At 52.9% G+C, this 17,514-nt stretch overlaps 1 protein-coding gene across 5 annotated transcripts in view; it reads left to right on the forward strand.

Annotated features, from left to right (window-relative positions):
- Nucleotides 1–17,514, forward strand: part of LOC144511479 (latent-transforming growth factor beta-binding protein 4-like) — a 175,640-nt gene that overhangs the window by 96,985 nt on the left and 61,141 nt on the right. For 3 of the 5 annotated variants that reach the window (XM_078241868.1, XM_078241869.1, XM_078241871.1), the window contains 4 exons: nt 7,671–7,793; nt 13,339–13,503; nt 16,102–16,263; nt 17,192–17,269. In XM_078241868.1, the coding sequence (XP_078097994.1) occupies nt 7,671–7,793; nt 13,339–13,503; nt 16,102–16,263; nt 17,192–17,269 (528 nt within the window). The remainder of the gene's footprint in view (nt 1–7,670; nt 7,794–13,338; nt 13,504–16,101; nt 16,264–17,191; nt 17,270–17,514) is intronic. The other 2 variants (XM_078241870.1, XM_078241872.1) reach the window with 1 other exon arrangement.

Here is a 17,514-nt window from a genome sequence, read left to right on the forward strand (position 1 = left end):
TCACTATCTGGGGGGAATGCACACACTATCGGGGGGAGTGCGCACACTCACTATTGGGGGGACTGTGCACACTCACTATCGGGGGGACTGTGCACACTCACTATCGGGGGGACTGCGTACACTCACTATCGGGGGGACTGCGTACACTCACTATCGGGGGGAGTGCGCACACTCACTATTGGGGGGACTGCGCACACACACTATCGGGGGGACTGCGTACACTCACTATCAGGGGGACGGCGTATAGTCACTATCGGGGGGTTTGCGTACCCGCACTATCGGGGGGAGTGCGCACACTCACTATTGGGGGGAGTGCGCACACTCACTATCGGGGGGACTGCGCAAACTCACTATCGGGGGGACTGCGTACACTCACTATCGGGGGGAGTGCGTACACTCACTATCGGGGGGAGTGCGTACACTCACTATCGGGGGGAGTGCGTACACTCACTATCGGGGGGAGTGCGTACACTCACTATCGGGGGGAGTGCGTACACTCACTATCGGGGGGAGTGCGTACACTCACTATCGGGGGGAGTGCGTACACTCACTATCGGGGGGAGTGCGCACACTCACTAATGGGGAGACTGCGCACACTCACTATTCGGGGGACTGCGCACTCTCACTATCGGGGGGAGTGCGCAAACTCACTGTCGGAGGGGACTGCGTACACTCACTATCGGGGGGAGTGCGTACACTCACTATCGGTGGGACTGCGCACACACACTATCGGTGGGACTGCGTACACTCACTATGAGGGGGACGGCGTATCGTCACTATCGGGGGGACTGCGTACCCGCACTATTGGGGGGTGTGCGCACAATCACTATCGGGGGGACTGCGCACACACTATCGGGGGGACTGCGTACACTCACTATCAGGGGACGGCGTATAGTCACTATCGGGGGGTCTGCGTACCCGCACTATCGGGGGGAGTGCACACACTCACTATCGGGGGGGACTGCGCAAACTCACTATCGGAGGGGACTGCGTACACTCACTACGGGGGGACTGCGTACACTCACTACGGGGGTACTGTGTACACTCACTATCGGGGGGACTGCGTACACACACTATCAGGGGGACGGCGTACCGTCACTATCGGGGGGACTGCGCACACTCACTATCGGGGGGACAGCGCACACACACTGTCAGGGGGACAGCGTATAGTCACTATCGGGGGGTCTGCGTACACTCACTATCGGGGGGAGTGTGCACACTCACTATTGGGGGGGACTGCGCAAACTCACTATCGGAGGGGACTGCGTACACTCACTATCGGGGGGACTGCGTACACAAACTATGAGGGGGACGGCGTATCGTCACTATCGGGGGGACTGCGCAACATTCACTATCGGGGGGACAGCGCACACACACTGTCAGGGGGACAGCGTATAGTCACTATCGGGGGGTCTGCGTACACTCACTATCGGGGGGAGTGCGCAAACTCACTATTGGGGGGGACTGCGCAAACTCACTATCGGAGGGGACTGCGTACACTCACTATCGGGGGGACTGCGTACACAAACTATCGGTGGGACTGCGTACACTCACTATGAGGGGGACGGCGTATCGTCACTATCGGGGGGACTGCGCAACATTCACTATCGGGGGGACAGCGCACACACACTGTCAGGGGGACGGCGTATAGTCACTATCGGGGGGTCTACGTACACTCACTATCGGGGGGAGTGCGCACACTCACTATCAGGGGGGACTGCGCACACTCACTATCGGGGGGACTGCGTACACTCACTATTGGAGGGACTGTGCACACTCACTATCGGGGGGACTGTGCACACTCACTATCGGGGGGACTGCGCACACTCACTATCGGGGGGACTGCGCACTCTCACTATCGGGGGGACTGCACACACTCACTATCGGGGGGGACTGCGCACATTCACTATCGGGGGGACTGCGTACACTCACTATCGGGGGGACTGCGTACACTCACTATCGGGGGGAATGCGCATACTCACTATCGGGGGGACTGCGCACACACACTATCGGTGGGACTGCGTACACTCACTATCAGGGGGACGGCGTATCGTCGCTATTGGGGGGACTGCGCACACTCACTATCGGGGGGACACCGCACACACACTGTCAGGGGGACGGCGTATAGTCACTATCGGGGGGTCTGCGTACACTCACTATCGGGGGGAGTGCGCACACTCACTATTGGGGGGACTGCGCACGCTCCCTATCGGGGGGGACTGCGCACACACACTATCGGTGGGACTGCGTACACTCACTATGAGGGGGACGGCATATCGTCACTATCGCGGTGACTGCGCAACATTCACTATCGGGGAGACTGCGCAACATTCACTATCGGGGGGACAGCGCACACACACTGTCAGGGGGACGGCGTATAGTCACTATCGGGGGGTCTGCGTACACTCACTATCGGGGGGAGTGCGCACACTCACTATCGGGGGGGACTGCGCACACTCACGATCGGGGGGACTGCGTACACTCACTATTGGGGGGACTGTGCACACTCACTATCGGGGGGGACTGCGCACACTCACTATCGGGGGGGACTGTGCACACTCACTATCGGGGGGACGGCGTATCGTCACTATCGGGGGGACTGCGCACACTCACTATCGGGGGGACAGCGCACACACACTGTCAGGGGGACGGCGTATAGTCACTATCGGGGGGTCTGCGTACACTCACTATCGGGGGGAGTGCGCACACTCACTATTGGGGGGACTGCGCACACTCACTATCGGGGGGGACTGCGCAAACTCACTATCGGAGGGGACTGCGTACACTCACTATCGGGGGGACTGCGCACCTCACTATCGGGGGGACTGCGCACACACACTATCGGTGGGACTGCGTACACTCACTATGAGGGGGACGGCATATCGTCACTATCGGGGGGACTGCGCAACATTCACTATCGGGGGGACAGCGCACACACACTGTCAGGGGGACGGCGTATAGTCACTATCGGGGGGTCTGCGTACACTCACTATCGGGGGAGTGCGCACACTCACTATCGGGGGGGACTGTGCACACTCACTATCGGGGGGACTGCGTACACTCACTATTGGGGGGAATGTGCACACTCACTATCGGGGGGGACTGTGCACACTCACTATCGGGGGGACTGCGCACACTCACTATCGGGGGGACTGCGTACACTCACTATCGGGGGGACTGCGCACACTCACTATCGGGGGGACTGTGCACACTCACTATCGGGGGGACTGCGCACACTCACTATTGGGGGGACTGCGCACACTCACTATCGGGGGGACTGCGCACACTCACTATCGGGGGGGACTGCGCACATTCACTATCGGGGGGGACTGTGCACACTCACTATCGGGGGGACTGCGCCCACTCACTATCGGGGGGACTGCGCCCACTCACTATCGGGGGGGACTGTGCACACTCACTATTGGGGGTTCAGACATGAAGAGGTTGATTGGTGGATGACTCAGTTGGGAAGTCTGGGTTCCCAGGTGATGACTTGGTTGGAGCCGTTGCTGCTGTGTTTGTCTCTCTGGGTCAGTCAGGGTCCGTTGCTGCTGTGTTTGTCTCTCTGGGTCAGTCAGGGTCCGTTGCTGCTGTGTTTGTCTCTCTGGGTCAGTCAGGGTCCGTTGCTGCTGTGTTTGTCTCTCTGGGTCAGTGCCGGCTCCGTTGCTGCTGTGTTTGCCTCTCTGGGTCATTGCGGGGATCGTTGCTGCTGTGTTTGCGTCTCTGGGTCATTGCGGGGATCGTTGCTGCTGTGTTTGCCTCTCTGGGTCATTGCGGGGATCGTTGCTGCTGTGTTTGTCTCTCTGGGTCAGCGTCGGCTCCGTTGCTGCTGTGTTTGCCTCTCTGGGTCATTGCGGGGATCGTTGCTGCTGTGTTTGCCTCTCTGGGTCATTGCGGGGATCGTTGCTGCTGTGTTTGTCTCTCTGGGTCAGCGCCGGCTCCGTTGCTGCTGTGTTTGCCTCTCTGGGTCATTGCGGGGATCGTTGCTGCTGTGTTTGTCTCTCTGGGTCAGTGCTGTGTCCGTTGCTGCTGTGTTTGTCTCTCTGGGTCAGTGCTGTGTCCGTTGTTGCTGTGTTTGTCTCTCTGGGTCAGTGCCAGGTCCTTGCTGCTGTGTTTCTCTCTCTGGGTCAGTGCCAGGTCCTTGCTGCTGTGTTTGCCTCTGTGGATCTGTGCTGGGTCCGTTGCTGCTGTCCTTCCCTCTCTTGACCGATGCCGGATCCATTGCTCCTGTGTTTGTCTCTGGGTCAGTGCCGGGTCCGTTGCTGCTGTGTTTCCATCACTTGGTCGGTGCCGGATCCATTGCTGCTGTGTTTGTCTCTCTGGGTCAGTGCCGGGTCCGTTGCTGCTGTGTTTGTCTCTCTGGGTCAGTGCCGGGTCCGTTGCTGCTGTGTTTGTCTCTCTGGGTCAGTGCCGGGTCCGTTGCTGCTGTGTTTGTCTCTCTGGGTCAGTGCCGGGTCCGTTGCTGCTGTGTTTGTCTCTCTGGGTCAGTGCCGGGTCCTTGCTGCTGTGTTTCCCTCTCTGGGTCCGTTGCTGCTGTGTGGGCCTCTCTGGGTCAGTGCCAGGTCCTTGCTGCTGTGTTTCCTTCTCTGGGTCAGTGCCGGGTCCTTGCTGCTGTGTTTCCCTCTCTGGGTCCGTTGCTGCTGTGTGGGCCTCTCTGGGTCAGTGCCAGGTCCTTGCTGCTGTGTTTCCTTCTCTGGGTCAGTGATGGGTCCGTTGCTGCTGTGTGGGCCTCTCTGGGTCAGTGCCAGGTCCTTGCTGCTGTGTTTCCCTCTCTGGGTCAGTGCTGGGTCCGTTGCTGCTGTGTGTGTCTCTCTGTGTCGGTGAGGGAGTTTCTGTGAATTGCCTGAATGCTGTGTCAGCACATTATCCATTCAGTCTGCACGAGGTTGGGGTCAATCAGGGTAAAAGACTCAGAACCTCTTTAGGCAAGGGATTAGCGCAAAGTGGATTCCTGACCATGCCCCCTCCGTCCGATGAGAGACTGAGGAGTTGAATCAAATGAAAGCTGTTTTAGTAATTAAGCTGATTTAAGAAGGGCTGGATCAGCTGGGAGCAGGGATTGGTGCCTTGGTATTCGGAAAATCTCAATCCCCCTCTCTCCGCTGGCAGAGTCATTGGGGGGGAGACACTTGGCCTGAGCTCTGTCTGTGTTGATGCATTCTGCTCTCTACCCCTACCAAGCATTCTACACATTCCTCCTGATTAATCTCAACCCTGGAATGAACTGATCACATTCCGACCTTGACATATTCTGTCTTTAAGAAGTGTTTGGTATCGAGGTGATATCTCAGAGAGGAAACCAGAGTCTGATCTTAAAGAGGGAATGTTGTAATCTTCACACGAAGTACTATTCCCGATTAAACAGACCCGATTTCACATGCACTGACCATTCACGTGGTGTTAGTGAGATTCAGCCAGCCGGTTATCTAAACCAGCAAATCCCCGCACCGTAATCTCCACCATCATTGCTTCTCAGTCCCCTGAGATGTGGACAGGTATCACCGTTCACAGGGGTCCCCCAACTCAACAGCGATTCCTGCTCTCGGGCAGGACAACCAGGGCAAGGGACCCTGGGAAGCACTGAGGATCAGAGGAACCTTGGTGAGCATGTACACCGGTCAGTTAAGGTAGCAGGACAGGCGGATAAAGTAGTTCAGAAGGCATTTGGTATACTTACCTTTATTAACCTAGAGTTTAAGAGTAGGTCGGATATGCGGGAATTGTATAAAATATTGGTTTGGCCGCAGCGAGAGTATTGTGTGTAGTTCTGGAATCCACGTTACACTGGGGATGTGATAGCACTGGGGATGTGATAGCACTGGGGATGTGATAGCACTGGGGATGTGATAGCACTGGGGATGTGATAGCACTGGGGATGTGATAGCACTGGGGATGTGATAGCACTGGGGATGTGATAGCACTGGGGATGTGATAGCACTGGGGATGTGATAGCACTGGGGATGTGATAGCACTGGAAAGGGCACAGTGGAGATTTACCGGATGTTCCCTGGGCTGGAGCGTTTTAGTTATGAAGAGAGATTGGATAGACTGGGGTTGTGTTTCCCTCAGAGCAGAGGAGACTGATGGGGATGTGATTGAGATGTATAAAATTATGAGGGGCATAGATAGACAGAAAGAAACGTTTCCCATTGGTGGAAGGATCAATGACCAGGGGGCACAGATTTAAGATAAGGAGCAGGAGGTTTAGAGAGGATGTGATGAAAAACATTTCACCCAGAGGGTGGTGGGAGTCTGGAACTCACTGCCTGAAAGGGTGGTGGAGGCAGATTAGCACTGCTGGTTCACAGCTCCAGGGACCTGGGTTCGATTCCCGGCTTGGGTCACTGTCTGTGTGGAGTTTGCACATTCTCCTCGTGTCTGCGTGGGTTTCCTCCAGGTGCTCTGGTTTCCTCCCACAGTCCAAAGATGTGCGGGTTAGGTTGATTGGCCATGCTAAAATTGCCCTTAGTGTCCTGAGATGCGTAGGTTAGAGGGATTAGTGGGTAAAATATGTAGGGATATGGGGGTAGGGCCTGGGTGGGATTGTGGTCGGTGCAGACTCGATGGGCCGAATGGCCTCTTTCTGTACTGTAGGGTTTCTATGATGATTTCTATGAACTTGCAATGCCAAGGCAGCACAGTGGGTTAGCACTGCTGCCTCACAGCGCGAGGGATCCACCATCGATTCCCGGCTTGGGTCACTGTCTGTGCGGATTCTGCACGTTCTCCCCGTGTCTACGTGGGTTTCTTCCGGGTGCTCCGGTTTCCTCCCACAGTCCGAAAGATGGTTAGATGCATTGGCCATGTTAAATTCTCCCTCAGTCTTCCCTTATGCCAACATTAAGGGCATTTAAATGGTCATTGGATAAACATACGGATGATATTGGAATAGTGTAGGTTAGATGGGCTTTAGATTGGTTTCACAGGTCGGCGCAACATCGAGGGCCGGAGGGCCTGTACTGCGCTGTAACGTTCTATGTTCTATGTTCAGTGTACCCGAATAGGCGCCAGGGTGTGACGACTGGAGGATTTCCACAGTAACTTCATTGCAGTGTTAATATAAGTCTACTTGTGACACGAATAAAATAAAACATTTTAAAAAGGCAGATGGACCAAGTGCTGAGAAATGGAATTGGAATAGTTGGGTGGTTTGTCTTTGACCGGGGCAGATGCAATGGGCCGAAGGGCCTTTCCCTGTGCTGGATACCTCTATACCTCTCTAAGAAAGCCCACGATCCTCGGGGGGTGCCTGGGAATAGGCAGTAAATGCCAACTTACCCACATCCCAGTAAACATGAGTAACACTGCTGTTGTTAGATACGTTTCCCACAACAGGGGAGTTTGATAGACACCATTACTGGCAAGGAAGTTTCTTTTTATATTAACTGGTAGATGGGGATTGTAGGTGAAACATATTAAATGCATAAATCGATAAACCAGACGCCACCTCGCTTACTGTTGGCCTTTCCCAAAAAATGATTTCTCCTATAAAAATAATCCAGGCGTGAAAATTTAGCAGGGAATCATCGCCCAGAGATCACAACTGTCAGCGTTGTAGAGCTCATAAAACATGAAACTAGAAAGAAGCTTTTGACCCAGTGCCGTCCCCAACGCAGACCTTAACTTTATGACCAACATGGTCAAGAAGTCTCTTACTCTGCTTGTTCCAGATATCAACGAGTGCTCCCTGCCGGGGATCTGTCAGAACGGCAAGTGCCTGAATGTGAGAGGCAGCTACAGCTGTGTGTGCAGCCGAGGTTTTGTACAGGACACCTCGAAGAACCGCTGCATCTGTAAGTGATCGAACCTGCAGCAACTCAGGCAGAATCGTTAACTGCGTGCACAGCCAGCAAACCTGCCCCAGCCCCATTCTCTCCCAGTCTCAGCCCCCCCAACAAATCATCCCAAATCCCAGCGAGGTGACCCTGTTTATAACACACAGAGAGATGAGGCAGTGGCTGTCCCAGCGAGCCAGCTCCCAGAGCGTTAGCAGCAGGGAGAAGGTTAAAGATTATATATGCTTTCAGCTTCACATATATCATTCCAGAAAGAGGTAACAAGACACGGCCCCAATCAAAGCTGAGCGATGCAATGAAAATATGTAAATAGACTGTCAACATCGTCAGGGATTTAAGGTCACATGGCAACAGAAGATGTTGAGATTTCTGAGGAAGAGTCAGACAGACTCGAAACATTAACTCTCTTTCTCTCTCCACAGACGCTGCCAGACCTGCTGAGTTAGAACCATAGAAAATTACAGCTCAGAAACAGGCCTTTTGGCCCTTCTTGTCTGTGCCGAACCATTTTTTGCCTAGTCCCACTGACCTGCACTTGGACCATATCCCTCCACACCCCTCTCATCCATGAACCCGTCCAAGTTTTTCTTAAATGTTAAAAGTGACCCCGCATTTACCACTTTATCTGGCAGCTCATTCCACACTCCCACCACTCTCTGTGTGAAGAAGCCCCCCCTAATATTCCCTTTAAACTTTTCTCCTTTCACCCTTAACCCATGCCCTCTGGTTTTTTTCTCCCCTAGCCTCAGCGGAAAAAGCCTGCTTGCATTCACTCTATCTATACCTATCAAAATCTTATACACCTCTATCAAATCTCCCCTCAATCTTCTACGCTCCAGGGAATAAAGTCCCAACCTATTCAATCTCTCTTTTTTTTTTAAAACGTCAGGCAGCGTCCACGGTGAAACAGGTTCGAACGTACAATTAAGTTGAGTCTGTGAAGTAACCGATGAGCTAAAGCTGACGCTCCAACATTTTCTGCTTCTATTCCAGAAGGGGGCCAAATGGTCCATCTGGTCACTCACAGGAAATAGCTAGACAACCCCTCTCTCTCTCCCCATAGCTCTATATCAATCCCCAAACTAATCCCACTGACCTGCTCTCTCCCCATAGCCCTGTACCAATTCCAAATTAATCCCACTGCCCCGCTCTCTCGCCACAGCCCTGTGTCAATCCCCAAACGAATCCCACTGACCTGCTCTCTCCCCATAGCCCTGTACCAATCCCAAACTAATCCCAATGCCCCATTCTCTCCCCATAGCCCTATACCAATCCCAAAATAATCCCACTGCCCCGCTCTCTCCCCAAACCCCTGTACTAATCCCAAACTAATCCCACTGCCCCAGTCTCTCCCCATAGCCCTGTATCAATCTCCAAACTAATCCCACTGTCCCACTCTCTCCCCAAAGCCCTGTATTAATTCCCAAACTAATCCCACTGCCTTGCTCTCTCCCCATAGCCCTGTATCAATCCCAAACTAATCCCACCGCCCCGCTCAGTCCCCAAAGCCCTGTATCAATCCCCAAACTAATCCCACTGCCCCACTCTCTCCCCATAGCCCTGTATAAATCCCAAACTAATCCCACTGCCCCATTCTCTCCCCATAGCCCTGTATCAATCTCCAAACTAATCCCACTGTCCCACTCTCTCCCCAAAGCCCTGTATTAATTCCCAAACTAATCCCACTGCCTTGCTCTCTCCCCATAGCCCTGTATCAATCCCAAACTAATCCCACCGCCCCGCTCAGTCCCCAAAGCCCTGTATCAATCCCCAAACTAATCCCACTGCCCCGCTCTTTCCCCACAACCCTGTATCAATCCCAAACTAATCCCACTGCCCCGCTCTCTCTCCATAAACCTGTGTCAGTCCCAAACTAATCCCACTGTCCCACTCTCTCCCCATAGCCCTGTATCAATCCCAAACTAGTCCCACTGCCCCAGTCTCCCCATAGCCCTGTATCAATCCCAAACTAATCCCAATGCCCCAGCCTCTCCCCATAGCCCTGTATCAATCCCAAAATTAATCCCCCTGCCCCGCACTTCCCCATAGCCCTGTATCAATCCCCAAATTAATCCCACTGCCCCGCTCTCTCCCCACAGCCCTGTATCAATCCCAAACTAATCCCACCGCCCCAGTTTCTCCCCAAAACCCTGTATCAATCCCAAACTAATCCCACTGCCCCTGCATCAATCCCAAACTAATCCCACTGCCCCGCTCTCTCCCCATAGCCCTGTATCAATCCCAAACGAATCCCACTGCCCCATTCTCTCCCCATAGTCCTGTATCAATTCCCAAACTAATCCCACTGCCCCACTCTCTCCCCATAATCCTATGTCAATTCCAAACTATTCCCACTGCCCCACTCTCTCCCCATAGCTCTGTATCAATCTCCAAACTAATCCCACGGCCCCAGTCTCCCCATAGTCCTCTATCAATCCCAAACTAATCCCACTGCCCCGCTCTGTCCCCATAGCCCTGTGTCAATCCCCAAATAATCCCACTGCCCCACTCTCTACCCATAGCCCTGTATCAATCCCCAAATAATCCCACTGCCCCACTCTCTCCCCATAGCCCTGTATCAATCCCCAAATAATCCCACTGCCCCACTCTCTCCCCATAGCCCTGTATCAATCCCCAAACTAATCCCACTGTCGCGCTCTCTCCCCATAGCCCTGTATCAACCCCAAACTAATCCCAAAGAACAAAGAAGAGAACAAAGAACAGTACAGCATAGGAAACAGGCCCTTCGGCCCTCCAAGCCTGTGCCGCTCCTTGGTCCAACTAGACCAATCGTTTGTAACCCTCCATTCCCAGGCTGCTCATGTGACTATCCAGGTAAGTCTTAAACGATGTCAGCGTGCCTGCCTCCACCACCCTACTTGGTAGCGCATTCCAGGCCTCCACCACCCTCTGTGTAAAAAACATCCCTCTGATATCTGAGTTATACTTCGCCCCTCTCACCTTGAGCCCGTGACCCCTCGTGATCGTCACCCTATCTATCCCCTTCATAATCTTGTACACCTCTATTAGATCTCCCCTCATTCTCCGTCTTTCCAGGGAGAACAACCCCAGTCTACCCAATCTCTCCTCATAGCTAAGACCCTCCATACCAGGCAACATCCTGGTAAACCTTCTCTGCACTCTCTCTAACGCCTCCACGTCCTTCTGGTAGTGTGGCGACCAGAACTGGACGCAGTACTCCAAATGTGGCCTAACCAGCGTTCTATACAGCTGCATCATCAGACTCCAGCTTTTATACTCTATACCCCGTCCTATAAAGGCAAGCATACCATATGCCTTCTTCACCACCTTCTCCACCTGTGTTGCCACCTTCAAGGATTTGTGGACTTGCACACCTAGGTCCCTCTGTGTTTCTATACTCCTGATGACTCTGCCATTTATTGTATAACTCCCCCCTACATTATTTCTTCCAAAATGCATCACTTCGCATTTATCCGGATTAAACTCCATCTGCCACCTCTCCGCCCAATTTTCCAGCCTATCTATATCCTGCTGTATTGCCCGACAATGCTCTTTGCTATCCGCAAGTCCAGCCCCACTCTCTCCCCATAGTCCTCTGTCAATTCCAAACTAATCCCACTGCCCCACTCTCTCCCCATAGTCCTCTGTCAATACCAAACTAATCCCACTGCCCTGCTCTCTCCCCATAGCCCTATATCAATCCCCAAACTAATCCCACTGCCCCACTCCGTCCCCATAGCCTTGTATCAATCACCAAACTAATCCCACTGCCCCACTATCCCCGTAGCCCTGTATCAATCCTTAAACTAATCCCACTGCCCCGCTCTCTCCCCATAGCCCTGTATCAATCCCTAAATAATCCCATTGCCCTGCTCTCTCCCCATAGCCCTGCATCAATTCCAAACTATTCCCACTGCCCTGCTCTCTCCCCATAGTCCTGTATCAATCCCCAAACTAATCCCACTGCCCTGCTCACTCTCCATAGCCCTGTCTCTCTCACAGCTTTTTAAATATTTATCTTATTTTCCCTTAAAGGTTTTCCCTTAAAGCAGGTGTTCTTTGTCTCGAATTCTCCGTGGTATCGATTCCACGCTCCAAGTAAACAGGATCCCCCCCCCACATCTGTCCACAATTTCTGTGACTGTTTATGTTGAAGCAAGTCATCGTGGACTGTCCAAAGCTGTTATGATTTATTAAATCTTAATTAAATCTTCCAGGGCCTCAGTCACTCCACAGTTTCCCCATCTCCAGGTTTCATAAAAACAGAAAGATTGGAGAAAGTTGAAAAAATGATTTGACGTCACAAGAACATAAGAACTAGGAGCAGGAGCAGGCCATCTGGCCCCTCGAGCCTGCTCCGCCATTCAATAAGATCATGGCTGATCTTTTCATGGACTCAGCTCCACTTACCCGCCCGCTCACCATAACCCTTAATTCCTTTACTGTTCAAAAATTTACCTATCCTTGCCTTAAAAACATTCAATGGGGTAGCCTCAATTGCTTCACTGGGCAGGGAATTCCACAGATTCACAACCTTTTGGGTGAAAATGTTCCTCTTCAACTCAGTCCTAAATCTGCTCCCCCTTATTTTGAGGCCATGCCCCCTAGTTCTAGTTTCACCCGCCAGTGGAAGCAACTTCCCTGCTTCTATCTTATCTATTCCCTTCATAATCTTATATGTTTCTATAAGATCTCCCCTCATTCTTCTGAATTCCAATGGGTATAGCCCCAGTCTATTCAGTCTCTCCTCATAAGCCAACCCTCTCAACTCCGGAATCAACCGAGTGAATCTCCTCTGCACCCCCTCCAGTGCCAGTATATCCTTTCTCAAGTTAGGAGACCAAAACTGTACACAGTACTCCAGGTGTGGCCTCACCAGCACCTTATACAGCTGCAACATAACCTCGCTGTTTTTAAACTCCACCCCTCTAGCGATGAAGGACAAAATTTAATTACCTGCTGCACCTGCAAACCAACTCCTTGTGATCCATGCACAAGGACACCCAGGTCCCTCTGCACAGCAGCATGCTGCAAGTGTGTGTGTGTGTGTGTGACTGTGTGATACCTAGGAGGGGGGCAGACTGTTTGGGTGGATGATGGGGGGAGGGGGGGAGTTTGTTTTTGCCGGTTGTGTAATGTGAAGCAGGAAGAATTGTTGTCACTCTGTTATTCCCGTTGTTCAGCCGGGATTGTATGGAATGGTGGGACAGGCATGAAGGGGCTGGTGGCCACTCCCGCTCCTGTTTCCTGTGTTGTGTTGGTGTGTCCAGACTGATCGAGTGTCAGTGTTCTCTTCTGTTCACTGGTTTGAATGGGGCCATTCTCAATGTTTGCAATCTTGGTGATTGAGGGAAGGATCCCTGAGGTCCCTCAGGGGCCAGCAGTGTGATAGAGGAAGATGGAAATCAGCCAGGGTTCATAGATCAGCGTGCAGCCAGCTTGTTGTGGGGACAGTATCAGTCCGAGGACATTCCTCATGTACCCCATAGCCTGAAGGCTGAGGGCAGCTTGTAGTTCCATTGCTTTTACTGAGAAACATGCTGTGGTTCCAATCTTTCAGCACAGCAAGTGATATCGTTAACCAAAGGACTCTGCTACCGGATTTGGAGAGGTGGAACCTGCTCGCTGCCCGTGGTCCAAAACATCACCAAACAGATCTGCTGCTGCAGCCGGGTGGGGAAAGCCTGGGGAACAGACTGCCAAAAATGCCCAGCTCCCTTCACAGGTAATCAGCAAAACCCAGGCAGTTCCAGAGCTCCATCCAACACCAGGGCATTGGGAAAGAGAGAGGAGGGAGGGCAGCAGAAAGAGGGAAAGAGTTGGGAATAGGAGGGAGTGTTGGATAGAGAGAGACAGAGAGAAAAAGTGTGGTCTGAAGAGGGAAGAAGAGAGAGGGGGTGCAAAAGGGGAGAGGGGGAGGGGAGAGGGGGAAGAGAAAGGGGAAAGAGGGGAGAGAGGGAGGGTGAAATGGGAGAGGGGAGAGGGGACAGAGAGAGAATGAAATGGAGCAGGGAGGGAGGGGGAGAGAGAGGGGGGAAGGAAGAGAGGGAGGGAATAATGGGGAGGGGAGAGAGGGAAGGGGTAATGGAGAGGGAGGGGTTACTGGAGAGGGAGGGGTTATTGGAGAGGGAAGGGGTTATTGGAGAGGGAGGGGTTATTGGAGAGGGAAGGGGTAATGGAGAGGGAGGGGTTACTGGAGAGGGAGGGGTTATTGGAGAGGGAAGGGGTAATGGAGAGGGAGGGGTTACTGGAGAGGGAGGGGTTACTGGAGAGGGGGGCGTTATTGGAGAGGGAGGGGTTATTGGAGAGGGGGGGGTTATTGGAGAGGGGGGGGTTATTGGAGAGGGGGGGGTTATTGGAGAGGGAGGGGTTATTGGAGAGGGAGGGGTTATTGGAGAGGGAGGGGTTATTGGAGAGGGAGGGGTTATTGGAGAGGGAGGGGTTATTGGAGAGGGAGGGGTTATTGGAGAGGGGGTGACAGTGAAGGAGGTGAGTGAAGGGGCGGATAGCTGGGTGGAGAGTGGAAGGAAGGCAGAGAGGGGGAAAGAAGATAATTAAAGGGGATTGGGGATAAGGGAGGAGCAGAAGAGGAGATGAGGGAGAGGAGAGTTGGGGAGAGGGGAGCTGTATGAATGTATTTAATGAATGCATTCTGTTCAATGCTGAGGTCTCCCTCTGAATACGAGCTGAATTGACTCTGTCTGCGCCATTAGGGTGAATAACTGGAGACACAGCGGCTATGGGAGCGTCTGGGAGAGTGAAAACATTCCGCGGTTTCAGGGACTTTCATTTCCTGATCTCAGAAAGAGAGAGAGAGTTCGGGCGGGGTTTGAAAATAGAGATTGTTATCCCCGGGCCGAGGGAGCTGATGTGATGTTGATGAACCTCCCTCACTCGGGCTGCTGCTTCAGACACCAATCCTTATTGCCTCGAGGACTTGGACCCCAAAGGGATGCCCGAGACTGAGTGAGCTCAATGGTAATGGTTAGTTTCAGGGTTCCGCACCAGCTGGCCAGTGGGGCTGGACAGAATTCCCTTCCCAGAGTGACAAAGTTACACTGCAGAGTTTTATTATCCTCACTTTTCTGAGAACAATCAAAAAAATTAAAATTGTTGATTCCAAATTTACAATTTCCCCTGGTTACATTTGAGCCCACACTCTGGCTGCGAGGCGAATGCCAGTGCCGGAACCAGTGGGGAAACATAGAAACCAGGAGCAGGAGGAGGCCATTCGACCCTTCCAGTCTGCTCCACCATTCACTTTGATCATGGCTGATCATCAAATTCAATATCCTGATTTCCCCCCCATCCCCCATATCCTTTGATCCCTTTAGCCCCAAGAGCTATATCTAATTTCTCCTTGAAATCACACAATGTTTTGGCCTCAACTACTTTCTGTGGGAGTGAATTCCACACATTCACCACCCTCTGGGTGAAGAAATTTCTCCCCACCTCAGTTCTAAAAGGTTTACCCCTTATCCTCAAACTGTGACCCTAGTTCTGGACTCCCCCCACCATCGGGGACATTCTTTCTGAATCTACCCTGTCTAACCCTGTTAGAATTTTATAAGTTTCTGTGAGATCCCCTCTCACTCTTCTAAACTCCAATGAATATAATCCTACCCGACTTAGTCGCTCCTAAGACACACCTTCCATCCCAGAAATCAGTCTGATAAACCTTCGCTGTACTCCCTCTATAGCAAGGGCATCCTTCCTCAGATAAGGACACCAAAACTGCACACAATACTCCAGGAATGGCCTCACCAACGCCCTGTACAATTGCAGCAAAACATCCCTATCCCGATACTCTTAGGGGAGATGTGCGAGGCAAGTTTTTTACACAGAGGGTGGTGAATGTCTGGAACGCGCTGCCCGGGGAGGGGGTGGGAGCAGGTACAATAGCGGCATTTAAGGGGCATCTGGATGAATACATGAATAGGATGGGAATGGAAGGATACGGACTCTGTAAGTGCATATGGTTTTAGTTTAGGCAGGCATCATGATCGGTGCAGGCTTGAGGGGCCAAAGGGCCTGTTCCTGTGCTGTACTGTTCTTTGTTCTTTGTATTCAATTCCTCTCTCTATGAAGGCTAACATACCATTTGCCTTTTTTACTGTCAGTTTACTTTCAGCGACTGATGCACGAAGACTCCAAGGTCTCGTTGAGTATTCACCTCTCTCAGTTTACCCCCATCCAGTGGCGAATGCGTATCCAGTGTCAGATCCAGTGCTGGGTGCATTATCACAATTTCCCAGGTTTGCACTGTGCCTTTGCATGGTGTCGTGACTGCTGAAAGATTCTGAATTTCACACTCTCTCCTCAGAGGGATTCCGGGAGATATGCCCTGCGGGATCTGGTTACCATTACATCCGGTCGGATCTCCGTTACAATAACCGGATAACGGGGGAGAGGGGCCGAGGGATCTCCAATGTTAACCGAGGGTTTCGCACCAGCACTCTGGCACCTCACGTTCAGTACACCGAGGGTATGTCCAGAGCCTCAGAGAGACTGAGCCTGAGGGCTGGAGGGGGGGGGGGGGGGGGGGAGGGGGATGAAGGAGGGAGGGAAGGGCGAGGGAGGGAGGGGGAGGTGGTATGGAGGGGATGGGTTTGGGAGTAGAGGGAGGGGAATGGACAGAGAGAATGCTGGGGAGAAGGGTGGAGAGGGTGTGGGGGGGTGGTTGAGGGGATGAAGGAAGGGGAAGGGAGGGAGAGGGTTGGAGGGAGAGGGAAGGAAGGGGAGGGAGTGAGGGGGAGGGTGATTGAGGGAGGGGGTTGGATCGAGGGGAAAGGAAGAGGATGGAGCGAGGGAGGGGAATGGAGGGGGAGGAGGAGGGAGGGGGAGGGGGATGGAGGGGAAGGGATGGAGGGGAAGAGGGGGATGGAGAGTGATTGAGGGAGGGAGAGGGACGGAGTGAGGGCGGGGATCATAGAAAGAATCATAGAAACACAACAGTGCAGAAAGAGGCCATCTGGCCCATCGAGTCTGCACCGACCACAATCCCACCCAGGCTCTACCCCCATATCCCAACACATTTACCCGCTAATCCCTCTAACCCACGCATCTCAGGACACTGAGGGGCAATTTTAGCATGGCCAATCAACCTAACCCACACATCTTTTGAGGGAGGGAGGGAGGGAAGGGTTTGGAGAGAGGGGGAGGGTGATTGAGGGAGGGGGTTGGATCGATGGGGAGGGAGGAGAAGGGGGGAGGGAAGGGGTTGGAGGGAGTGGGGAGGGTGATTGAGGGAGGGTGAGGGAGGGAGGGGATGGGTGATTGAGGGAGGGGATTGGATGGAGGGAGGGGAAAGGAGGGTGAGGGAGGGAGGGGCATGCTCGGGGGGAGGTCGGGAATGTGTCAGGCATGCTCGAGCTGGGAATGTAATGCTCTGATTTCTCTGGTTTCTGGGACAGCTCCGAGATTGAAGGAGACGACAACTGCAGTCAGGACAACTCCGACTTCCACAGCCGCTCCCAGGACCCCCCGTCCAGGTAAACCTTTCCAGTCATCACTAATTCTTTCCACTCCTGGAAGCAGCCTGTACAATGATTGGATTTGATTTATTATTGTCATATATATTAACATACAGTGAAAAGTATTGTTTCTTGTGCGCTATACAGACAAAACATACTGTTCATAGAGAAGGAAATGAGAGAGTGCAGAATGTAGTGTTACAGTCACAGCTAGGGTGTAGAGAAAGATCAACTTAATGAAAGGTAGGTCCATTCAAAAGTCT

The sequence above is a fragment of the Mustelus asterias genome, chromosome 24 (assembly GCF_964213995.1).
Source record: "Mustelus asterias chromosome 24, sMusAst1.hap1.1, whole genome shotgun sequence".
Lineage (NCBI taxonomy): Eukaryota > Metazoa > Chordata > Chondrichthyes > Carcharhiniformes > Triakidae > Mustelus > Mustelus asterias.